General features: G+C 42.7%; 1 protein-coding gene across 3 annotated transcripts in view; it reads left to right on the forward strand.

Moving 5' to 3' along the window:
- ZNF608 (zinc finger protein 608) overlaps positions 1-26,543 on the forward strand; it is a gene marked incomplete at its 3' end in the record, with an annotated part of 108,213 nt that overhangs the window by 40,595 nt on the left and 41,075 nt on the right. For all 3 annotated transcript variants that reach the window (XM_080677762.1, XM_080677760.1, XM_080677761.1), the window contains exon 3: positions 8,609-8,864. In XM_080677762.1, the coding sequence (XP_080533888.1) occupies positions 8,609-8,864 (256 nt within the window). The remainder of the gene's footprint in view (positions 1-8,608; positions 8,865-26,543) is intronic.

Below are 26,543 nucleotides of genomic sequence, written 5' to 3' on the forward strand. Positions count from 1 at the left end.
CGAGCTCGCCCAGGTCAGAGGCTAAGCCTTTAAAAGCACTTGAGCAGCTAAACGTGTGGCTTTTTATTTAGGGCAGGCTCTGGTCTTCACACCTGGGAATGAGAAAAGAAAAATAGTGGTATAATTCCCAGTCCTGCACATACATGGTTGTAGCTTTTGGAGTGGGATGATTTAAAACGATGACAAGACAAAGCTGAGCTTCAGTTTCAGTGAGGTTTGTAAGTGCGGCTTCTGAAGGGACGATTCAGGGTCACGGTTTTGAACTCCGCGCAATAAAAGGTGACACAGGTGCGTGTGGCTTCCAACATACAGAAAAGGTCAAAAAATAGGAGGAAGGTTTCTTTCCAGTGTGTGTTCTGTTTTACGTTTCGGAGAGCTTGCTTTTGGTGCACATCAATGTGGGTTCAAATTCTGGCTCGGCCACTGACCCTAAATGACCTTTTAAAGTTACTTTTCCCGTTTCTTATTTCTCATCTGTGTAGTACTTTCCTGACAATCTTGTGAAGGTTGAATGAAAGAATGCACAGTAGGACCTAACCTCTCCTATAATACATGTGTTACACAGTAGCTGCTGATATTGTTACTATTTTTTATGAGAAAGCCCCATGCACTTTGAACTCGCGGGGTTTGGCCTTGAATTTCGGCTCCTTAGATAACTTGCCCGTCCTCTGAAATCTTCATTTTCTGCCTCTATAAAATGGGGATGTTAGGAGAGTTAAAGGACGTAGAAAATGTGTGGTGCCTGGTACACAGTGCGCCCTCAGTGAAGATTTGCCTGTATTGTTTTCAACGCGAGCTGCAAAGCACACATCGCTTTGATTGTGGTTCTAAAGGGAAAAGTCTGCTCCATTTAGGAAAGACAGAATTAGGGACGACCGAATCTGGTTGTTCCAGGTTTGTCTTTCAAGGATGGAGAAAAGGTCAGTGCTTCAGGAAACAGTCTTTTCAGCTTCCCTTGCTTTGCTAATGAGGCGGTGACGTCAGACAGAAAGGGTGGTTAAAATGCAAAGTGCGAGCCTGGCAGCAGTGGTCACCTTTAAAGAGCGGGGATTTCCCCGAACACAAGGTGCAGTCTCTGTCTAATGCTTTTTAAATTAAAGAGGAGACTGTGGGCAATCTCATAAAACAGCCAAACACCAGGGTATAGAGAAAATGTGAGCATTAAGTAATTGTGCCCCAGCACGCTCATAGAATGTTAAAGTATTGACCGAGCAAAATAAAACGCCACTCTCACTCTGATTGTTGGCAATCTCAGAACTCCAGGATTGAGGGGTTAATGTGGAGCTTTGTGGTCACAGATGGAAGAAACCTGGGGCAAGGCCCAGTAGGGTTCAGATCTGCCCCAATATGCGGGTGTGAATTTCTCCTTAAGGTTTCCCCTTCTCCCCGGCCTGGTGGTACTCGATGTCCCTGAGCCACCTGACTGGCTCTTTGTTGGGTCTGAGCAGAGCAGGAGTGCCCACTGGAGCACCCCCAGCCTGGCTCTGGCAACTCTTCTTCCTTTGCTGTCAGTGTCTGGGTCCTGGAAACCATCACAGGCTTACCCAGCCGCTGCTCCAGTGATGCAAAACTGCTGCCACCAGCTCCCCAGCTTTGGAGCCTCCCAGGCTCATCAGCACTCAGGGAGCCCTTGAAATAAGGTGAACAGAGAAAATATTGCCAGAATCTCGCTGCAGATTTCCCCCGGCCCTCTGATTACACACACTAAGTGCCGCTATCTGTGTAAATAACCTTTTCTTCCCCACCTCTCGCTCCCTCCCTGCTCGCCCACTCCCAGGCTCTGGGCTCTCTGGAGTGATAAATAGCCAGGCTACTGCTCAGCGTGCACCAACACCTGGGAATAATCATGCAAAAATAACAGTGAGAGACTGCCGCGCGTCTGTTCTTGACATTAACTTTCCTCAGTTTGACAGGCTGCCACCACCAGCTGTTAGACTTATGGGTCTTCTTTTTTTTTTTTTTTTCCACTGGAGATGGCTGCTTTCCTGCTTCCCTCTTTTGGGCTGTAATAGGCTACATCAGTGTCCCATCAAGATGACAGAAAAGGGCTTTGACAAAGGAACCATTGCTAAAACCAGCCAGTTCTCTGTTCTCATCTTTTATTCCAGTTACTCGTGTTATTTGACTACTAATTCCCCACTGATTTCTTCTTGTAACATATGATTATTGCTACTTTAGGGTACCCGCCCCAGAAAGGTGTCTATAATGGCCTCTTGAATTGTCTTTGAATGTAGCAAAGCTTAGCATTTGGCCTTGTAGAAGCAAAACACCTATTGATTACCTTTTAGTTCAGGTCTCAAGTATGTTTGTAATAATAATAGTAACCCTGGACAACGGCAGTCCCTTTTATTTTATTACAGCTGCTCTGTACTGGGCCCTGAGCTAATGTTGTCTGGGTGATCTCATGTGGTAGTCAGTTAGCCCAGTGGTCGGCAAACTGCGGCTCGGGAGCCACATGCGGCTCTTTGGCCCCTTGAGTGTAGCTCTTCCACAAAATACCACGGCCTGGGTGAGTCTATTTTGAAGAAGTGGCGTTAGAAGAAGTTTAAGTTTAAAAAATTTGGCTCTCACAAGAAATTTCAATCGTTGAACTGTTGATATTTGGCTCTGTTGACTAATGAGTTTGCCGACCACTGAGTTAGCCAGGGGTTATTTCCATTTTACAAATGAAACCACTGAGTTCCACAGAGATGAAGGGACTTGCCTGAGTTTATGTCACTAGAGGTGGAGCTAGGTTCCAGCTCAGAGATGGACCCTGCACCCCCTACATGTTGCTGTTTGCCCTCAGGCCACCTTGGACAGCCCCTTGGGTGCGTGTCTGCAGTTACAGCTGTAATTTTGCTGTGTTTGTATGATCTTATTTGATTAGTGCCACAGTTTTGCCCACTCTTGTTTTGTTAGCAGGCTGCACAGTGCCTGGCACACAGCAGATCTGTGGAAGTTATTTTTTGGGTGGATATGTGACTGAGTGTAGGTAAATAAAAGGAGACTTTGGGGGGAGCAGTGTATGATAAAGGGGTGCAATGGGAGATGAGTGGGCGGGTATTTTGTAGAAGTGTAGGGCTCACCTGACCAGATGCCAGTTTATGAAAGGAGTGTTTCCTCAGGCTGAGCTTTTCAGGGTTAAGCCCTTTTTCTTACACATTTAACATACTTTAACTGCACTTACCCATGCATTTGGAGGGGATTAGAGATTTATGTTAAACACTAGGGGCCCGGTGCACGAAATTTGTGCACTGCCGGGGGGGGGGGTCCCCCCCTCAGCCCAGCCTGCCCCCTCTCACATACTGGGAGCCCTCAGGAGATGTCCTACTGTCCAGGGAGCGGGCCTAAGCCGCAGTCTGGCCTCCCTTTGTGGGAGGCGACCGGGCTGATCAGGGAAAGGCACCAGCCCCATCACCCCACTGCTGTAGCCACTGCCAGTCACCGCAGCCACCAAGGTGTTTTCATCAACACGGACTCCGGTCCCTTCACCATGAAAAAATGACAACTTTCTTTAGGCATTTTCAAGATGTGTCTTTTATAGGATATGACATTTCTTTCTTTTTATCCTCACCTGAGGATATGTTTCCATTGATTTTTTAGAGAATGTGGAAGAGAAAGGGAAAAACAGAAACATCAAAGTGAGAGGAACACTTTGATTGGTTGCCTTCTGCATGAGCCCTGACCTGGGCCCCAGCCAGGGAGGAGCCTGCAACCTAGGTACATGCCCTTCATCAGAATTGAACCCATACCCTGCAGTTGGCAAACTTAGGCATTATCCACTGAGCCAAACTGGCTAGGGCAGGATATGACATTTCTTAGCCCTCCAGCAGCGGACCTTCCTTTTTTTCTCCAGGAGTGTGGTGGAAAAACCCTAGATCACCTTTTTGGATTGTTATACCCAAGTTACTAAGAATATTACCAGTGGCATACAGGAAGCTTAGCCAATGAGCAGTCAGAAAAGGTGTTTTCTCTGTAGTTCACACCTATCTCCTCCAATCGCCGGCTCAGCCCCTGCCAAGGCCTAAAGCCTTCGGCCCTCGGCAGGGGTCCCCCAGCTCGCTCCCATCACCCGGCTCTGCCCCCGGCCAAGGCCGCAAGCCTCTGGCTGAGGCTGGGGCCCTGGGTGGGGGACCCCCAGCTCGCTCTGATCTCCCGGCTCCCGTCCTGGCCAAGGCCAGCAAGGGCAGGCGGAAAGCTTGACTTCCTCCATTGCGGGGAAACCCAAGCCTCCCTCCTGCTCTTTGTGGCCGCAGCCATCTTGGTTGGGTTTATTTGCATATTCACTCCTGATTGGCTTGTGGGTGTGGCTTGTGGGCGTGGCTTGTGGTTGTAGCAGAGGTATGGTCAATTTGCATATTACTCTTTTATTAGATAGGATAATAAGATATAAAAAGGAGCTTTGTGAGTTTGCATGAAGAGTTAGGGAACTGTACTATTAGACCAGGGACATTCCCCGCCCCGCCCCCAAACCATTGTTTCTGAGCTGAGTGCTATGCTGAGCCTTCACTTTACATGAATTATCTCATTGAGTCTTCACTGACCTTATGTGAGTAATGTTATTCTTACTCCCACTTCTTAGACCCAGAGTAGCCAGATAGCTTGCTCAGGGTCCCACACAGCAAGTAACGACAGGGTCAGGATTTGAACCCAGTACATCCCGAGGCCCACCTCTACCAAGTCCAAGTATAAGCTGCCTCTTCACTTGAGGGAGTCCTTGTGAGAACTGTTGCTACCCTCTGTCTTAACTTCATTAGCTGAAGAAATTATGGTTCAGTGTAGGGGATAAGTGACCTGAGAAATCAGGGTGCAGTGGAGTTGATCTTCTGTGGAAGGCAAAAATAACTATTAAAAACTCTCTAAAATCCTGCTTTACATATGGTGCATGTGGTTTTGTGTTAGCCACCGTGAGATACACAAGAGAACTGAAACCTTTTGGGGGGAACATCTCCCACTGGGGGCATTCACAGGCAGAAAGAGTTGGCCACACTCTGCGTTATTTCCCACCCACACCTTTCTTTTGTCTTCTGAATGCCTGCTGTTAAGTTTCTGCTTGTAGGAGGCTGCTCTTTCAAGCTCACCTGGGCTGCCACTGGGGATAACTTATCGCCCAGTACAGATAGGGGCCACATTTTTCTCCAGAATCAGTAAGTTGGGCTACATGACCTTCTACCTAAAACAGTGGTTGGCAAACCGCGGCTCGCGAGCCACATGCGGCTCTTTGGCCCCTTGAGTGTGGCTCTTCCACAAAATACCACGGCCTGGGCGAGTCTATTTTGAAGAAGTGGCATTAGAAGAAGTTGAAGTTTAAAAAATTTGTCTCTCAAAAGAAATTTCAATCGTTGTACTGTTGATATGTGGCTCTGTTGACTAATGAGTTTGCCGACCACTGACCTAAAACATTATGGGATTGACTCTGGGGAAGCGGGGAGACAAACTCAGCTGCTGTGCCTGGCTGGGTCACGAGGGCTGAAGGGAGGCTAGGCCCTGTCAGTTGATGTCACGAGGAATGTGGGCCCAGCATAGCACATTATTCAATGATGATGTTAGGAGATAATGGAAATTCAGGTATTTTCCTAATTTTTTGTATTGGCAAAAATAAAAATAAAAAAATAATTAGAAGGTTTTTAAAAGTAGCAAACCTACCTAATAAAACATCTCCGGGATGGCTGTAATTCCCTACCCCCTCTCCCACGGTGACCTCTGAGGAAGCAGGACCCCCAGCAGACCATGTGGGTGGTCTTTGTTATTCACTCCAACTCCTGAAATCCCAATGGAGAAAAGTTCTCCTTTCCCCTCTCACTGGTCATGGTGATCCTGTGCCTATGAGAATGGCAGTTTTGAGCTACTGTGAGGAAGCCAGTGCAGTGGAAAACTAAGAGAGAAATTCACTTGTGTAACAAAGAGTCATCTTTAAAACTGTTACCTATTGCGTTTTCCTATCAAGTTTAAGGGTTTTAGGCTGTTAGCACGTTGGGGGACTGTTTAGGGTTAGGTTAGCTTCATATTTATAGTCAAACTCTCTGAACCTTAGCTTTCTCGTTGTGAAACATGAGGGGACAGGGCTCCAATGTCCTTCTGTGAACGTCATGAGCTAAACGTTTTCATTGCTTTTGGATTGATGGAAATAAACACAGTTAACTTGCTAGAAGGCCCAGGATACCTCGGTCTCTCCCCACGAACCGTCTAGATTCTTTAGAAATTTGCTCTTTGGAATTACATACATATCCCAAATAGTGATAGGTAATCACATGTGAGTGTTTGTATGCAAATGTAGTTAGAAGCTGAGTTATATGGATGTAAGGACTTAGTCTAGAAATTGTTGTGATAGGATTTGTCATCAATATTAGAAGGCCAAAAGAACACATTTTCCAGTTGAGGAAAATGGACTTCATTGAGGTTAACTGATTCTCCGAAATCACAAGCTTAATGAGTGTGTCAGAGTTGGGGCCCCAATCCTAGCGTTAACATGCCCTGTCTCTGTAGCCTCTCTTGTACACATTGTCCCTTTGTGTCCTGATCATAGACTTGATGCTCTCCAAGACACCTCACCTCTTTTGTTTTATTTCATTTTCTTGTTTATCTAATTGAAGCTACATTTGTTTCTCTTGAAATTAATGAAGGCTGTTGATCAAGTAATACAAAGAATAGTTTGAGAATATTGTTCCACTTAGTCTTTTCAGTTTATATGTGTAGCATTAAATTATAGCCAATTTACAACTAACTATACAAATTTACATTTTGTTGGAAACATTGGGGAAAAAAGTGCAGTAGCTAGTTTATAAGTTTCCTTGCTCTTTTTTTTTTTTAAATTCTAGAAAGCTCTTCCAATCACACACAATCTTTTAGTCATAATAAAGACGACAAGGTAGCATTGATTCCCCTCACCCTTAAATTTCCTTCCTCAGAACCTTTCTTCATTTGTCAGCTCAGTTTTAAAATAGGAACTATCAGTGTGAACTTTGATCCACATTAAGCTGCATTTACACAAAAGCATAAATCACCAGATCTGGGGCTTGAGGCTGTTAAATGCTTTTCTTTCTTGGACTCTGTGATCAAGAATGAAGAACAATAAAAAGCATGGAGTAAAAGAAGTTTTATGGCAGCTTTGAGAGCAGGAAATTAAATTTCTTTAACATGCAGTTGGATGAACGGCTGTTCTATTGCATCTTGGATCACTCAGGCAAGTGAACGTCATTTTATCATTTTAGTGAAATGCAAACTGTAGAAATAGCTCACACAGTTATATGAACAAGGAGGCCACACAGATGACTGCTTCAGCTGTTGAACTGGGGAGCACACTTCCTCATGTGACTTATCTTGAAATGCACTCTTGCATTTTTTTTTTAAACAACAAAGACTATATAATATTATGTCTGTAGCCAAGTGTTGATTTCTTTCAAAGGCTAACTTGGAATATATGTACAACAGACTAACCTGGCATTTTACCAGAACAACCATCTATGTGTCTTGTTATACATACAGTTTTCTAGCCCAGCTGATAAAACATGCAAGGTGTTGTTCCTGATATGTAGAGGGTGTCTGTGAGCAACATGAGGACATAGGGGACCTGAAGTCCTGGTGCAGACATGCTTTTTGCATGTGGCTCTTTCACATTTGATAACCTATCAGCAAGGCCAAAGCTATTGTGTAGCAGTCATAATAGTGGTTAAAATGTGTCCAATGAATGGATGAGTTGGTTGGTGACCTACCTATTTAATATGTGCATAGCCTTTTGTTTCATTTTGGCCAGATGCCTAAACTTTTTGAGTGAAGAGCTCCTTTACTGTTCTCAGGATAGGGGTGCGCAGGAGTCATGGTATCACAAGGTCTGTGCTGGCTGTCAATTTCATTTTCTGGATTAAAGAGACAGGGCTGCAGCGTCTCCGTTGAACTCATCAGGGATCTATCTTTACAAGTTCAACCACTAAAGGACTTGTGCTTTGAAGAAACTGAAATTCTGTTGATGTTGGGCACATTCATTTATTTCTCCGCTTATGTGAATTCTCTTGAACTTTGCAGTAGAACACTTAATTAGGAGTTGATGCTTAATAAATACATGCTAATAATATCCAGTTTATGTGTTTCAGTGTGTATATAATTAAGTTTATGTATTTTATGGATTTGACAGAGTAAGTTAATGTATTTTAGTAGTGACTTTAATTCATTATGATTTATAAAGTACTTTGAAAACAATTTTAGTCCATTTCCTCTGCTTAGATGTCCAATGAGGCATATATGGTGGTTATTGGAGTTTCTCCTTTGGAAAATACTGTCATTTTGAAAATAAGATTTTATTACAAGTGGTAAATAGTCCTAATTTTGCAAAGCATATTTTATTCACGCCTACTAAGGCTAAAGTTTGTTGGTGAATTTAGAAGGACATGAAAGCCTGGCTAATCTTCAGGAAACTAGAGCTCTGATAGTTGCTTTCTTTGGCACGAAAAAAGAAAATGCTCACTTTTATTCTGCTTTATGTTTTGGCACCATTAAAACGCTCAGAGCGTATTACAATTGCAAATGGAATTTGGAAGGGTGATGTATTCTAGAAGGGTTGTAAACAGATTGCATTGAAAAGAACTCACAGCAAGCAGCACCACTGCAGTTAAGCCTGTCTGTCTTTCAGGTTGACCCCCTGTTTACAGTGCCAGCGCCTCCACCGCCGATTTCCAGCAGTCTCACGCCTCAGATTCTGCCCTCCTACTTTTCCCCGGCTGCATCCAACATTGCAGCCCCGGCTGAACAGCTTTTGGTGCGGACTCGTTCCGTGGGGGTCAATACCTGTGAAGTTGGAGTAGTGACGGAGCCTGAGTGTCTCGGGCCCTGTGAACCTGGGACCAGTGTGAATTTGGAAGGGATCGTGTGGCACGAAACAGAAGAAGGTAAATGCAATTATTTTTATACATTTCCTTGTGCCCGCTTCCCTGTGATGTGTTTTTGTCCACCTGTAAGGGGAATTTGCTTTGTGGTATTCAGAGAGGAAAGAAAAGTGGCTTTTATGCTCTTTGGATTTTTGTTGAAATAACTCTTTGTCTTTTTGTTCATGACTGCTTTTACTTTCAGAATGACTCAGGTGTCCCTGCAAGTGGTTTTTCACTGTAAGTGCTAACAGGAAGGCCTGTGAGAAGCAGGGCGAGGGTTACCCTTCCCCCTAAGAGGTATCATGGAAATTAGAAAGTGACGTAGATACCAAGTTCCTTTTCTTCTTGGTGTGCCAACTGCTCTGTTTGTCTTGATGTGGTGTCTTGTGTGTTGTTGAGGCTTATATTTACCTTCTGAATTGAGCCAAGGTTCTTGCATTTAGCGGAGACCCTCACCGTGATGTGGCTCTGGCTGGTGGGTGCTCAGGGCTGATGAAGCCAAGGTCACTGGCTTAAGCCCCAGGTGAGCTAGTCACTTCTCTTGTATGGCCAGGTGGAGACCACAGCACCTTCCCTGCCCCTTAGGTCAGCAGGCCATCTGGTAAATGCAGTCCATGAGTCACAGTGAGGTGCAAGAGAAATGGATCAAGATTAATCTATCACTGCTACTGGAAACACAGATCGGACTTATGCCATCCTGATAGTGGATCCAGACCCTGGTTGCCACGTCTGCAGCACAGGAGCATTCAGTATAGCGGGTTTCAGATGGCCTGTGTTATTAATAGAGGCCAACAGATCATTGAAAACTAGAGAGAGCTGTACTGCTCCTTTGGGGTGTGGCAGAATAGGAAAGATAAGGAAGAAACATGCCAGGCTATCCCAGGAGAACAGAGGAAAAGGACGACACTGGTTAAACTTTTTCCCTCTACGCTAGACTGGTCAACGATAAAGGAGGTGACTGTTGTCAATGTCATGGTCTTTTGGGAGAAGGGAAAGGACAAGGGTGAGGGTAATAAGAAGGGTCTGAGACTCAAAATCACCCTTTAGGCCCAGCTGGCGTGGCTCAGACAGTAAGACAGACAGGCTTACTGTCAACCCATGAACCAGGAGTTCATGGTTCAAATTTGTGGTTCGATTTCTCGGTCAGGGCACATGCCTGGGTTGCGGGCTAGATCCCCAGTGTGGAGCCTGCAGGAGGCAGCCGATCAATGATTCTCTCTCATCATTGATGTTTCTCTCTCTCTCTCTCCCTCTCCTTTCCTCTCTGAAATCAATAAAAAAAAATCATCATTTAGGTTCTTCTATAACAGGGTGAAAAATTGAGGGCTGAAACTTAAAGGGAAGAAAATAAAATATATGCAAAAAAGGCTGAGTGGATGGGAAAAGGAACTATATTGGGAGTAATTGTTGGGAAAGAAATAGTTGAGAGAATAGTCAATCGTGACAAACTGGAGAATGAAAGGAGAGAATAAAAATAAAGAATGAAAATCAGGTGACAGGTGTAAACAATTATCTGAAGGCAGAAAATAGCTTAAGTTGTTTTAAGATAGAAAAACAAATTCTTAGAAAAGTCTGTGAATTCTACATATTACATTAAATATACTCTTATAGGATATATTTCATAATTAGATAAAACATTTGTAGATAGTGTCAGTAAGGAATAATAAAGATTTAATTATCCAAGAAGGAACCAGAGACGGTAATGAAAGCAGTAGATAGTTAAAATTTGGTTTTGGCTTTAAAAAAATTGGGGGTTTGGGGGACTCCTCCTCCTTTGTACTTTTAACTGGGAAGCTATTTAAAACAGCACTGTGCAACCACATTAGGCGGATTGATATGAGAGGAGCAGGAATTAAAATTTCCCCAGCCCTCTTGCCTGTTCAGACCCCATCCAGTGTGAGGGTTTCCAGGTGAGGCGCAAGCTTCTCTCCTTGCCTCTCTTTAGGCTGTGTGAATAGTTCGCCCCCCTTAGATTTTCCCTAGAGCAGAAGTGACATCCAAGGGCTTCAAACTGGTATGCTGGTGTGAAATGTATAGAAAAGGACTTAAGACACAATAAGGTCACAGTTCATTAGTTTAGGCGCTGATTTTTCAGGAACAGAAAAAAGATTTGGAAAGAGTAAGGGCTATATATTTCTGTAAACTTGAAAGTAAGATTTTCTTGTACTTGGATAATTTACTCATTGGGGTGAAGCTTTGTCTTCCACTTCTTAGCTGTGACTTAGCGCTTGTCGTTATGTTATTTATTCCAGTGTGAGCCAGGATTGAATTCCTGCAGTGTGACCTCCCTGGGTGGTAGATGTTGTAAAATTAGCCACAGACTTTCTGGAACAGCTGTAAGGCTTGGGTTATTTTCCACTTTGCTTAGAAGTCTGCTGGGTTTTGACTTTTAACCTTAGCCTCTAATAAAAGATGGGATTGCTTAGAAAAAAAATATGTGTTTAAAAACTTGATAAAGTTGATATGGAATTCTGATCCTCGGCGCATGAGCTTAAAGAGTTTTACAGTATTATTATCCAACATCATTATTATTGCTGTTATGTGGCCTCTCCATTTCATCCTCTTCTGAAAAATTCAATCTCCCGAGTCCGGTGGACCTGTTTTGTATGCTGTGATCCATCCCTCCCTTCGGATGTCTTTCCACTCACAGGGCAGCCTGATGGTTGGGGAAGCTTTTCACACATAGTCATGGACCTGTGGGCCGCTCCAGCCTTATTTTCACTGCTTCACATTTTCCAGGATTTGGGATGTGTGGATGTTTACTGTGGTGACAACAGGAGCTGGAGCTGTTAATAGAGTCATTCTTGCTGAATAAACTAAACTTCTGACCTCCATAGAAGTTAAGAGCAAATCTCAATAAAGGCCTAGGTCCGAAGATGTGGGTTTAATGTGCAACCATTTCCAAGAGCATTCCATTTGCATTTTCCCCTCAGGACAGTGTGTTTAAGGCTCTTGTACCAATTTAAAAATTAAACCCACTTGACTGTTAATTTTTCCCTTTTGGGAAGGACAGAGAACAAAACAGAGCAAACGCATTTGGAGAGCTGGAGGAGCTGGGTTTGGGGAGCAGGGGAGGAGAAAGTAAGCCACGTAGTTTTCTAGGGTGAGCTTCGTGAACAAAGAGCAAGTCGAGCAGTTATAAAACTGTCAGTAGCCTTTGACTAATGTCCTGTAGATTGAGTTGAATAAAACCTCTTTCCTGGTGTTTTCATTTGGAGGGTGTTGTATAGCGTAGTGTTTTTCACAAACCTAATTTATGTGCATTCATGCGTGTGTGAAGGTTGTGTATGTGTGTGTGTTTCAAGATCCTAGAAATTTGGAGGGCTCCTCTCTGCAGTCTTTGGGGGGATATTGAGTGTTCTTGTGATTTCTTTGGATAGTGCTGGGGAACTGCAAGACTGGAATGTGAAAGCCCCACTAAAGACCTAACCTTTTCTTGTGCTTGCAGTTCCTCGTTTGAGGGAGGATACTTTTAGTCACAGACTTTCCCCTTCGTGGTCCTGCCAATGCATGGAGTCTGGTTGCTGAGAACCAAACTGTGCTCAGAAATAAAGTGTTCCCGAGCAGCTTCCTCTGGAAATAATTAGTGGGTTTCAGATCATACTTAATAGGAGAGAAAAACTATTACTGCATTTGGATGTTTAGTTATTCTACTCTGATCTTTCTACTTTAAGGTGCATGCATAGGAGCAATGATGTATTGTACGAAATTACTCACAGATGTTGGAAAGAATTTCCTTAGCATTTCATTCCTGACATTTGGGACACACATGCCTATGTATAATTATTTGTTTGAAAATTTGCTCTTTTTTGGGGGGGAGATGGGTAAAACAAAACAGACAAAACATGGTGTATATAGCAATGTGTATAAACACATATGTGTTGAACTTGGCTTTTAGCTCTTGTGAATGTATTTTCCTTTTGATTTTTATTGAATCATTTTTCTTATTGGGCTTATTTGTGGGCTTTTTTTCCCTACCAAGAACATACTTGGTGTGGTAGTGTCCATATTCTCTCTGTCATCCTCGTCCCCTCCACTTTCCTATTGGTTAAGCAAAGCCACTGAAGAAAAGGAAGCAAGAGAAAGAAGACTGGTATTTGCCAATGACAACCTTTTAAACATCTATAAGTTACAGGATGGTGGTTCTCAGCTCTGGGCCTGTGAAGCGCCTGGAGAGCTTTCATTTTTCATTTATTAGTATTTTAAAAATATTTATTTTTGAAAGTATCACATATATCCCCCCTTTTCCCCCTCCATTGACCGTTTCTAGCCCATCCCTGCCCCCTACCCTAGGCCTTCACCACCCCATTGTCTGTATCCATGGGTTATGCATATATACATGCAAGTTCTTTGGTTGATCTCTTCCCACCCATCCATCCTCCCCTGTCTTCCCTCTGAAGTTCGATAGTCTGTGTTCCGTGCTTCTATGTCTCTGGGTTTTTGTTCATCAGTTTATTTTGTTCATTAGATTCCACATATGAGTGAGCTCATGTGATACTTACTTTTCTCTGACTGGCTTATTTGCTTAGTCACCTGGAGAGTTTTTAGAACACACTGGTGCCCAGGCACCACCTCCAGGCATTTCCTGGGCCTGGGTGGGCTGTGTGGTCTGGTTGGAGACCTGACATTGGTGTGTTGTTTCAAAGCTCCCCTGGGGATTCTAACGTGCAAACGAAGTTGAGAACCATTGTCTCCAGGGAGAGAAGGGATGTCCTGGTCCTTTGCAAGCTATTTCACATTTTCCCTTTAAGGAATTACATGTGTTATTGCCTCATTTTCTTGGGTATGCAATGGGGAGAGACACCTTCCTACTTACCTCACAGATACTGCCTGTCAGGATGCTGTAGTGTGGCAGGTGAGCATAGTTCATCACAGTGCTGATGAGAAAGAGGGTCCAGCTTTGATCCTGAACGCGAACTGCACAGAGGTTTGGGGGCTTAATGAACAACTAACTGGTACCACTAATCACTGTGGTCAGGTGGACCTCCCTGTTTGCTTCTGCAGTGAGCCATTCCCAGTTTTTGTGTGGTTTCTGTCGAATTATTTTTTAAATAGTTCAGAAACCCAGAGTATTAAAGAAGTTAATGAGGTAGCAAATAAAGGATTGTATTTGGAGAATCACTGGGGGTTTTCAGAGGGAACAACTTGTGATAGTCTGGTTTTTTGAGAAGATGTAGCACCTGGTGTGAGAGGAGGAATGCTTGTTTTGTATGAGGGCCCTTCCCCTGATATGCTGCGTGTTTTCCAAGGAAAGAAAAGTGATCTTGGGGATTAATGTGTTAAAGGTAATTAACTGGAGAAGTAAATGATGCTCTTTAAACCACCAGAGATGTTCTTAAATTCTTTTGCTTCTCCTGCATCTCAAAGTCATAAAGAGGATAAGTGTTTAAATGTGCAGTATAGGGGGTTTCAGGCTAATTCATTAACTGGCAAATGATTCTATGTAATTAATAACAGATCTAACATATGGTATTGTTATTCCTATTCTGCAGTATTTACCCACCAACCTTATTACTGACAATGGAACATTCCTTTTCAAATTTTGATTTGAGGAGAGATGAAATATTAATCCAGGCTTACTTGGTATTTTTAGTAACTGAGCATAGAGTTGTTGCAAGACTCTACCAAGCGAAATATTACTACTTATTGAAGTGTTTCCCAGTGCCTCACAAAAGGGGAGTAAGATGCCCACTTTTGCTTCTGCGTTTCATTACCTGCCACACCAGTGATGACTGTAACAGGCAGTCAGGGCAGACATTCAAATGGCAGTGGATCCGTGTTCCCCGTCAGTACTGTGCTAAATGGAGAGGAATCAGCCCCCGTGTGTGAGCATGGCAGGTGGGCGCGTTGTTTAATCAACATGGACTCCTGGAGGTTTTGAGGGGCTGAGAGAACCAGTAGTTAGTGCCACTCCGTGTACTAGCCACAGACTTTGTCCTCAGCCTCCCCGGCCATCTTGCAGTGGTGGTTGCCAATGAAAGTGTGGATGGTTTTTGGTTTATCACCATTGGTGGCAGAGCACCTCAAAGGATGCACCTGCCAAACTGCACAAGGGCTGGCCATTTTCACATGCAAAAGGCAATCCACATAGAAAATGAAATCGTGTAGTTGCTTCGTTACTTAACACCTAATGTCACCGCCAAAATATACACACAAATGACACAAAAGAACAAATGTTTGGTCTAAAAACATTAAGCTGAATCCTACCTAATAGTAGCTTATTTTTCAAATTGACAGGAGGTGAAGTGACTGTCCATGTGTACAGTGGTGAAACATTTTTTTTTAAATAAAAATAAAATTGGTTTAGGATATATGTTCTAAATACCTATAAAACATATGAGGTAAGTATTTTCTTTTTTAAGATTACTGAAACTAATGTTACTAGCTTCACAGAAAAAATCAGAAAGTAAAACTGGAGGACGGGTATTCACATAGTGGACACTCAAGGATTTGCTGGATGAAGGAGAGAGTGAGGAGGGGGAAGGGAGGGCTTGTCCATGACATTGTCCTGTATTTTTTTTAAAGATATTTTTATTGATTTCAGAGAGGAAGGGAGAGGGAGAGAGCGATAGAAACATCAATGATGAGAGAGAATCATTAATTGGCTGCTTCCTGCATGATCCCTACTGGGGATCGAGCCCGCAACCCGGGCATGTGCCCTTGACCAGAATCGAACCCGGGACCCTTCATTCTGCAGGCGGACACTCTATCCACTAAGCCAAACCAGCTAGGGCTTGTCCTGGATTTTGCTTGGCTCTCAGTCCTGCCTGTTTCATGTTTTCCTGATAAGGTCTTGTGGCCAACATTTGGATATGACGAGTGATTGTGGGTTTTGCTGGAAAACAAAACCATGGACAGTCACTTCACCTCCTGTCAATTTGAAAAATAACCTACTATTAGGTAGGATTCAGCTTAATGTTTTTAGACCAAACATTTGTTCTTTTGTGTCATTTGTGTGTATATTTTGGCAGTGACATTAGGTGTTAAGTAACGAAGCAGTAAGTTTTAAACTCATGGTGTAAAGGCGTTTTGATACCCCTTTTGTTGGTTGATATTATAGCTAAACTTATTCTTATATGTGAATACAGCATGTAAGACATTTGAAAACCAAACTTTTCTTCAGACTTAAGTGTACTAAAAGATTTAAGAAGTTTTTGCATTAGATTTGTGTGTGTGGTATTGTCTTGTTTCCTTTTTTTAATCTTTTCCCTGTAAAGGAGTTGGTTGGAAAGTCTTGAAAGGGTTGTAATATACTTTGACTTTGAACTGAAGATATATTTCCTAATTACAAAATACAGATGGTCCTATTTTTTGCAAAGAATAGCTGTTGGCTCACCTGGGCATACTGATTGAAGTATTTCATTGACTTTCTAAAAATATGATTTTTATAGCAGATTTATTGAGATGTAGTTCACATAACATATAACCACCCATTTAAAGTCTACAATTCAGTAGTTTCTTAATGTATTCAGAGTTAGGCAGCCATCGCCATAATTAACTTTAGAACATTTTCATTAATGCAGAAAAAAACCCTGTACCCAGTCACTGCCACAAAGCCTCAACCCCCCTTTTATTGATTTTTTCATATTTATCCTTACTTGATTCTTCACTGTTTTATATGTAAACATGTATATTTCAAGAGAAATGATTGATTTGCTGAGCACTTTCTCTGTGCTGGGCATTGTGCTGGGCTTGCTTGCCAAGTAATGATTGCCCTACTCCCCAGAACAAAATCCAGTGTACCCTGTTATCATCTATATTTTACTAAGGAAGGTACACCTGTGCAAGGCAGGCAGCATACCTGATGGGTGAATTTGAGTCAATATTCTGAATTTCTATCTACCACCACTCAAAAGTTCCTGTGTATATCACAAATGGAAAGTGTGAGTTTTTATTTTTAATACAGAATGATAGGAAATTCTTTACAGTTCTAGCATCTGATTTTGGCAGGAGTAATTGAGTCAGCCTCAGCTGGGTTGATGTATACAAACTCTCCCTTTTAGCCCACTCTCCTGTACGCTTCCCAAGTGCACAAATTCCATCTGTTTTGCTTGCTTTTGGATCCCCAGCGCCTGGCACAGAGTTAAGGGTGCCATACATATTTGTTGAATGTTGAATAAATTCATGGAACAAAGTGATATGGTTTTATACCTGTTTAAGTTTGAGTAGCGTAGCTTTCTAGTGAAGAATATGTTGTTTTAAAATTCAGTTTGGCCTAGACAACCTGGAAAATATAGTTCTAGAAATCTACTTTGTCATTGATTTTTTTAAAAAAGCCATTATAAAATCTGATTTATTATATTTCAGCTTCTAACCTTGCTATTATTAGCTCAATCTCTACACAAAAGGAGAAATAAAATATTTGGTATGCTTTTTTTTCTGCAATCATTTATATCTTCAATATGGTTTTTATTTGCTCATTAAGAAAAAGAATATGTGGTCATTTTAGGACTTTTTGGGGGTGAAAAAATCTATAGTCTCTCTGAATAGGCAACCACTTTAATTTGTAAGTTTACTTCTTTCTCTGCTTTTTCAATATGTATTTTTTTAAATGTACTTGAGGTCATTTGGTAGATTTACTTTTGAATATTACTTTCTCTTTTAATCTTAACATTAAAACATAAGCATTTTTGATGTTTAAAACATGCTCTTTAAGATAAGACCATTGATAAATATTCTGTGGAATAGATACAAAATTTAATTTAAATTCCTCTAATGATGGATATTTACATTGCCTTCAACTTCTTAGATACATACAACCACTATTTAGTATATCTTTGTGCATGAAGTTTATGTGGTGCTTTGTGAATTTTCTATTATTATGATAAGATCAGTTTTCAAGGAACAGAATTGCTGAGTCAAAGGACACATTTTTTTTTTTAATTTAAATTCTTTATTGTTTAAAGTGTTACATATGTCTCCTTTTTCCCCCATTGACCTCTCCCTGGCCACTCCCCACCCCCACCCCAGCATGTGCTCTCACCCCCCTAGTGTCTGTGTCCATTGGTTATGCTCATATGCATGCATACAAGTCCTTTGGTTGATCTCTTACCCCCGCCCCCTTCCCGCCCCCCCCCCCCCCTTCCCTCTGAGGTTTGATGGTCTCCTCGATGCTTCTCTGTTTCTGGATCTATATTTGTTCATCAGTTTATATGGTCATTATATTCCATAAATGAGATCATGTGATATTTATCTTTCTTTGACTGGCTTATTTATCTTAGCATAATGCTCTCCAGGTCCATCCATGCTGTTGCGAATGGTAAGAGTCCTTTATTTTTTACAGCAGCGTAGTATTCCATTGTGTAGAGGTACCGTATTTTTTTATCCACTCATCTGCTGATGGGCACTTAGGCTGTTTCCAAATCTTAGGTATTGTAAATTGTGCTGCTATGAACATAGGGGTGCATATATCCTTTCTGATTGGTGTTAACACACTGGCGCACAAACTGCTTAACTGCTTTCCCAAAAGGTTGTGCCAGTTTCCACTGTCCTGGGTGAGAAAGCCCTTCTCACTTAGCCTTCCTGACTGGGGAGGCTGTAAGTCAGATGCAGAGCTTGCGATGCCCGTAGCCAGGCTGCTATCCTAGGTAGAGCAGGAATGAGACTTCCCCCTTGGAGCAGAAATCAGAACGGTTTAGCCAGAGAAAGCAAGTGTGCAAGCATGTGGCAGGGCTCTGCCCTGGTGGCGGGCTTTGCTCTGGATCATAGAAAGGTTTAGATTCCAAGTTTGCTTGTGTCTAGAATGACATTTTATAGCGCCCCCCCCCCCCGACAAGTGTAAGAAGTTAAAAGAAACTTTTAGATATAAGGAATTCAAACACCCAGCCGAGGAAATTTGTAATAAGTATCCATTCTGAACTGAGAGAAGCCTAAGCCACTAGTGTTTCTTCTCTCTGCAGCCATCTTTCCTTTGGGTTCTGCTCCTTCAAAATAAGGACGGATGAAGGCTAGGATCTTTATAGACAACCATTGTGCCTCATGACTTGTTGATATGTGTAATTTGTCACTTGATGTACTTGTACTCAAGCAATTTGCAACCTCTTCCCAGGCATACCCCAGCCCCACATTGACCCCCACCCCCATCGCCTCTTCCCAAGGCTTTTTCCATGTGTAGCTGCCGTAGGAGGAACTATCCATGTAGTTTTAAAAGGTAATATCTACCAAGCATTCCCATATGTACCCTTCCCAGCCCTTATGCTCTCAAATAAGATTGGCTATTATTTCCCTGCAAAAGGAAAATAAGCTATAAAGCGGGAGAAGGCATATCATAGGTTGCAAAAAGCCATTCTCAGCAAAGTAAGTTGGAGGAATTTGGCTCATGGGCACAATTGCAGGGTATCTAGCCAAGTCTGATGTAATACCGTCAGGAGACCCAAGAGGGGTTGGATAAAGAGTGATATGTGAGGTAGGCAAGACCCTTATTGCTCATTTGATCATTAATTGCTTATAGCTGAGTAGGAAATTGGGCAACTATATACACACCACACCCATATGTGTTTATTTCATCATTAAGCCTGTGGCTCATATATGTATTTGAGACACTTCCACAGTATTTCAGTACGTGGGTGCTAGATATGTGGCTGTTTCCTTTACATGACGCAATTGGTGTGTCTGAACATTTAAACACTTTGCCTGGGAAACTTTATGTTGCTCTGCCAACACCATCTAATTAGCATCGGCTCATTTAAGTGGTAAATTCCTGTAACTTGCCCTGGTATGCTGATGGAGAAACAGGTCCAGACAGTCTAAATAAAATGACTGTGTGTCCTTTCTGGACTTCTCGTTTCTGCCTAAAATGATCAACTTTCCTATTTTTAAGTCTGTGCTTCTTTATGGATATTGTGTGTGTATGAATATAACCAATTATTTTAAAAATATGCTAACAGGCAAATAAACATTGGCTTGTCAGTTTGAGGTTTTGGCTGAAATGTGGGAACTTAATTCGGCTTATAGAGTGAAATGTTTTTTAAATTTAATACTCACCAAATATTTTTACAAAAAATACCCCAAATGTCGTTCTCAAGTACGTATTTCATAATAAGAAAAAATAGTGGCCCATGCCTCTGAGGCGGTGCCGGGTCCCTCTGGCTCAGTGGGCAGCTGGGTCCCGCCAGCTCTCCCGGGACCCCAGGTACATCTGCAGTTTGTCTGTTGTCACGTAGGTGTTTCCTTGATACCCATGTTGACAGACAGCTTTGGAAGCCAGTCAGGTTGAAAGAGCTGACTGAGAACATTTACTGTGTCTTATTTCGCTTGAGTAGCACAGGCCAGCTTGTTTAACGAGGACCAACAAAGACCTCTTTCCACCGCCTCCCTCAGCTTGGTGAGAAGACCTAAAAGCCAGCCAGTTCCAGACAGTACCCACAGGGAGCCGCTTCTTTCCAGCACCTTGAGCGTACACACATAAAATTATTTCTTGTCCAAACAAACATGTAGGGGGGTGGATACTGGAAAAACAGAAAAACCGTAATTGGGATTGGGGGCATTGGCTTGGCACCCTCTGGACCTGGAACGGAGCTGGCTGTGGTAAGCAAGGGTGTGAGAGGCGCTTTGAGTTCAGTGAGCCTTTGAATACTCAAGGGCAGACAAATTAGGAGGCCGGAGACTGGAACTGTGACAGTCTCCTTTGCAAAGCTTTAGCACCATATTGAACTTGTCTCTTCCGCAACACCTCTGCCTGGTAGGGGGACTGACGGTCATTATCCTATTCACAGGGAGTTCTTAAAAAATGTGAAGTTCTAAGTTGACAGTGGGACAAATGACCTGGTGGGGTTAGGGGAATGGCGGGTCAGTTTTCAAAGGAGCAGAATGCAGTGAGCTACTTAAAGTCATATTGACTGCACATGAATCTTTGGTGATTCAGAACCACAAAATCCTCAGTCAGTTGCTAGAGAACCTCTGAAGTGTACATCCTCTAGAACATCACACTTTATAGCTGGCTTTTGAATTAAATAGCTTCTTAAAATAAACATCATCACTCATACCAGTCCTCCTGAGCTTGCACTTCCTTGCAGTAGCACATTTCCAAGTACGGAATTTCAACAAAGCATGACATATTTTGAGTGTGACTGTTAAGTATTTGAGACTGTGGTTGGCATCACCATCCTCATTTTCTCAAAGCCAGGAAAATGAAGTGAGGGGAATTTATGACCAGGGTGGAAATCAAGGCGGGGTCTAAAGAAGAATCAAATGCCATATAATTTTTTCAGCTTCAGCAATGGTTTGGGAGGGATCTAGTTGTCTTGTCCACATTTGCTCACCTCAGGGTTTCTGAAGAGGGTGGTCTGGACCATACTGGGCTCCTCCCCTGAGGTGTCACTCAGGGAGGGAATTTGGCATACATAATCTCTTGAAGGTACCTGCAGTTTCGGGGAGCATAGGCATATGAAGATCTTAGAGTGTTCTTGCCAGAATCATTTTGACTTGAGGGTTTTTGAATAAAATTCTTAGCAAACAGCCTTGATGGCCAAACACTTTATATCACCATCTGGGTTAGTGCCAAGTGCTGTTGGACAGCAGGTAGGCATGACTTGAGTCTCCAAAAATTTGGATCAATTTCTAGAACTCTTTGTTACTCAGATCTCTTATTGGCATCGAAGCAGTTGTGCAGTGGAGTGGAGTCTGGTGGGAGCAGCTGACATTTACTTTATGCTCTGATCACTCCAAGGAGGAGGGAGCACCTTGGAGACATTATCTGTTAAGATTCCTAAAATGTAGAATCACAACAGTTTCATTAGCTGGTTTTCAAGTCCTTGGTCCAAAATGCCTGCACAAGGTCCATTGACTTCTAGTGCTACTGTCTCTACCTTGTATTAAGACTCATTATTCGTACAATATTATTAACTAATGTCACCCTTATAAATTTAATTTAAAAAGACTCATCAAGTTTCTTTTTTTAAAAAATATATTTTATTGCTATTTACAGAGAGGAAGGGAGAGGGGTAGAGGGTTAGAAACATCGATGAGAGAGAAACATGGATTAGCTGCCTCCTGCACACCCCCCTACTGGGGGATGTGCCCACAACCAAGGTACATGCCAATGACCGGAATCGAACCTGGGACCCTTCAGTCTGCAGGCTGAGGCTCTGTCCACTGAGCCAAACTGGTTACGGCGTCATTAAGTTTCTTAAAATGCCCCAAAGATGACTGTGAAATGGAAAAATAACTGGATGTTCAAGAGTTAACATACAAGTGTAGTTTAATTTCCTTTTAACTTGATTCAAGTTATATGTGTGTATAGTTAAGGAAGCCACAGAGTTCTACAAATTCTAACAAAAATCAGTAGTTTCTTAGTCCACCTTTACCTTCTCCTAGTTTTCACTCCCCAAAAACAACTAGCTTTAAACTTTTTTAGCTGTTTTTTTTCTCTGTATTTTGAAAACACATCTTTATATGGCTATTTCTTGATGTATTTTTTCAGTTTTCACTATTTTATATTAACTTCATATTATGGAAGATGATGAGTTAGTTCTCTTACTCCCCTTTCCAACACATATATTTTACTGCCTCTCGTTCTCCCAGTGTAGTTAGGAGTTGTCTGTTGCTGTGTAATAAATTACTCCAAAGTGTAGTTCTTTAAAACAAATAAGTGTAGTTCCTTATCTCAGTTTTTCTGTGTGTCAAGATTCTGAGAGCACCTTCACTGAGTGCTTCTGGCTCAACTTGTCCAATGAGGCTGCAGTCAGTCTATGAGCCTGGTACCACAGTCAGCTGGGAACTTGACTGGAGTAGAATGATTCATGTTTAAGTTCACTTAACATGGTTGTCGTCAGGCTTTAATTCCTCATGGGCTGTTGGACTGAGGACTTCAATCCCTTGCTGTCCCACATGAGCCTGTCCCTAGGTTGCTCATGACCTGGCCGCTTGCTTCCCCAGCAAGATCCAAGAGAGAGCAAGCCTAGCGTACTCCAGAGTCATGGTATAACTTAATATGAGAAACGACAATCCATTACTTCTGCCATTTATTCTATTCATTAGAAGTAAGTCTACCCAAATTCAAGGCGGGAGGGCATCACCCAAGTGTGTGAATACCAAGATGCAGGGATCATTATGGGCTAGCTTATAGGTTGCCTACCACAAGTAATTTTTAGTTCGACCAATATTCATTGTTTCTGTTATGACTGTGTTGTTCATATGGAAAATAACATAATCCTATCTAATAAAAGAGTAATATGCAAATTGACCATCACTCCAACACACAAGATGGCTGCCCCCATGTGGTCAAAGATGGCTGGCCCCATGTGGACACAAGATGGCCAGCAGGGGACGGCAGTTGGGAGGGACCAGGCCTGCAAGGGAGGGCAGTTGTGGGCGACCAGGCCTGCAGGGGAGGGCAGTTAGGGGTGACCAGGCCTGCAGGGGAGGGCAGTTAGGGGTGATCAGGCTGGCAGGCAGAAGCAGTTAGGGGCAATCAGGAAGGCAGGCAGGCAAGCAGTTGGGGGCCAGCAGTCCTGGATTGTGAGAGGGATGTCCCAGATTGGAGAGGGTGCAGGCTTGGCTGAGGGACACACACCCCGTGCACAAATTTCATGCACCGGGCCTCTAGTAATTAATAAATGAAAATACAAGACTAAGCTCTTCCTCAGACTCACAGCTATAAACCTGCCTTTGTCCCACCCTATGTTATTCACAGCACAGCCGTGTCCCTTTCCTTTCTCGTTCAGCTTTCTTCCTTTGCCTAGTGTTCCATGTACCCATCACTAATTGAGCATAAACTGTCAGGCCAGAAATACAAATCATTCTCAGTTTGCTGCAATGCATCAAGCAATTTATAGATTTTATCTTTTGAAGTAGTCTCTGCAGGGTCTTCTGATCAGCTCCAATTGGGACTGATAGCTCCGGCCATGTGCTGAGTTGTAAAATTCTGAGCTCTCTCATACGCCATCCTGAAGATTCCATTTGCCTCTTACGTTAAATATAAATACCCCATTTCTTGGATCTGTATACTCATCTCTCTTGTTTCTGTCCCTTCATTTTGGTGAATTCATCTTCCAATAGCTTCTATGAAAGGGTTTATGCGAAGTAAAATTTTTAAAATCTTGGATGTTTGAACATGTTTTTCTTCTATCCTCACACTTGACTGATAAAGTGGCTAGATGCAAGAATTGGTTAAAATCATTTTATCTCAGATTTTTGAAGACGATGCTCCATTGCTTTGAGCTCCATTGCTTTGACAGTTCAATGCCATCCTGATTTGCGATCTGCTGTTGGATATGTATTTGTTATCCCATCTCCCAAGCCTTCATCTTTTCTTTGTCCCCAGCATTCAGACATTTCTCAATGACATCTTTGTTGATCATTTGTGCCGAGCTTAGTCCTCTCACTGGAAACTCAGGCCCCGTAGTGCTAGAAATTTTGCAGATGTATTTCTTTGGAGAGGATATAATTTCTGTTCCCATGTTCTCTTTTTCTGGAGCTCCTTTTATTTAGAAGTTGAATCTCCTGTATCAGTCTTCTACTTTCTGATCTTTTTTTCTCCTTTTTCAAATCTCTGGCTTACAGGTTCTTATAGACTTTCTGATATGCAGAGAGTTTCTCATATCAGATATGGAGAGAGCTTCATCATTCTGATATGGAGAGAGCTTCATCATTCCGTGTTTTTGTTTTGTTTGTTTTCCAGGGTCACCCTTTTTGTTGGTTTTTGTCACAGGTGGTCACGGGGAACAAGGGCAGGTATTTGTCTCAGTTCCCCATGTGTCTGAAACACTGAGTCATCATTAGGCTCTGAAGAGTAATAATCAGCCTCATCCTCAGGCTAAAGGCCTGCAGAGGTCAGATAGGCTGTGTTGCTGGACTTGGAGCCAGAGAACCCATCTGAGATCCCTGAGCGCCGAGGACTTTCAATTATCACACTCTGTGGGGCACCAGGTGAAATCTGTGGGTACCAGCCCAGTGTATGTTCCATCCTTGTTGCTGTTTTCAGTGCAGGAGAGAGTTTACCTTCTGGCACACAGACATTGACACTGAAGCTTCTTGCTTCAGCTCAGACTAAACCCAGGATGCTGAAATGGAGGAGTCTAGACACAGAGAGTGAGACTCTGCTTATTGTCCACAGCCTGTTCTCCAAATGTAAGAAAAAAAACTGTAGCCACAGTCTTCCCTCCCATCTCCCATAGTCACTTCTCTTGTTTTCCGTAGTCAGTCACCGACCTGGACAGTGAGCGAGGAGAGAGACAGGGAGAGATTTCCAGGCCCTGGTGGAGACCTCCTAGGCTTTGCTTTGGAGACCAACAAGTGACAGAGCAGCACAAAATCTCTTTATCTTCTTCCCTCCTGGGAAGCTTTGAGGAAATCTTCATGCAGATTCCCCCCCCAACCCTTCCTTGTCTGCCTGCTCCCCACAGTTGGGCACGGAGTCCCTGCTGCTGTCATGGCTGCTCCTTCTCTCTGCAACCTGCTAGGATTTATGATGGCAGTTCCTGTGTGGTGAAGAGAGGGTAGGAAATGGAGGCAGGGATGACCGGCCGGAACAGCAAGGTGAAGGGCCTGGCGTTGGAAACAGCAGTGCATCCTCAAACAGCAGCTCCACACTCATGACTGCAGTGATGAGAGTTCATGGAGGTGAATCCTTCTGGTATTTTTTTATGGAAAAATGTCTGTGCTCATATAGTTTTTATTTCTGAAAGCTCTTTTTGTTATTGGGATAGTTTCCTTAAAATCCTGATCTAGTTTCATCTATACCGTGTCTTATTTCCCTAAGGGTATTAATTTTCTCTTTCCTTCTCCTTGCCTCCCTCTTGACCTCCCTTTCTTTTTCTCTCAGCAGTGTTTCTAAGTCCTCTAAGTTACTTTGTTGGTTTGTTTGGCCTCTGTATTTGGTGTTGGAGACCATCTTCAAGTGCCTGGTGACGACCCTTAGCTGAGTGTGTCCGTGATATGCCAGTTTGAAGTGCCACGTGCTGAGGCGGACCTTTTGATGGTACCAGGCATCTGGGTGGATTATTTCTTCCAGGAGTTCCCCAGCTGGGCATTTCCATGCGCCTTTTCTCTTGCTGTGATCAGTTTCCCCAGAAAAGACTTCTCTAATTTCCGGGCCACCAACTTTTTTGGTGCCAATTTTCGAAAAATATGGGTAAAGGTTTCACTTTCTATTGTATAAAAAAAGTAATCTTCTTGTTGTTTTCTTTTTAAGTTAATCATAATATCCTTGATATGAGAAAACTCTTAAAGAGCCTAAGTGTCTTTGTTGAGTTTTCTTGGTAGCTACCATTTATTTTATGACCTGAATTTGAGATGCTTTCATTTGATTTGGAATGTGCCAACATAATGCTCACTTTACACTTACGGAGAGATCAAGTCATTCAGTTTACTATTGTCATAGCCTGCTTGGCCTGTGTTTTTCCAAACGTGTCTTTAGCTGTGCTTGCTTTTCAGGCAGACGGTAAGTTTAAAATAGTGGCACATAAATGAAACAACACTGCCTTTTTGTTGTTTGGCTGTTGGTTATATAAACAAAAGAAATTTAGTCGCTTTTGGGATGAGTTGTTCCACAAGCTGGTTTTTTACAAATTCCTTTCAATGTTTGCAGCAAAGCCCTCATCCACTTGGTTGTTGCCCCACCTTTTAACACCTGCATCTCTAAGAGGGCAGTTGAGGCAGGCCTCATAAGCCCTTCACTGAAGACACCTCATTAAAGCCAAGGTTCCCTGGTCTTGTTCTGTGGTAGAATCAGGCCCCAGGACAGGGCATATCTGGAAGCAC

This window comes from Plecotus auritus (assembly GCF_963455305.1).
Source record: "Plecotus auritus genome assembly, chromosome: 7".
Classification (NCBI taxonomy): domain Eukaryota; kingdom Metazoa; phylum Chordata; class Mammalia; order Chiroptera; family Vespertilionidae; genus Plecotus; species Plecotus auritus.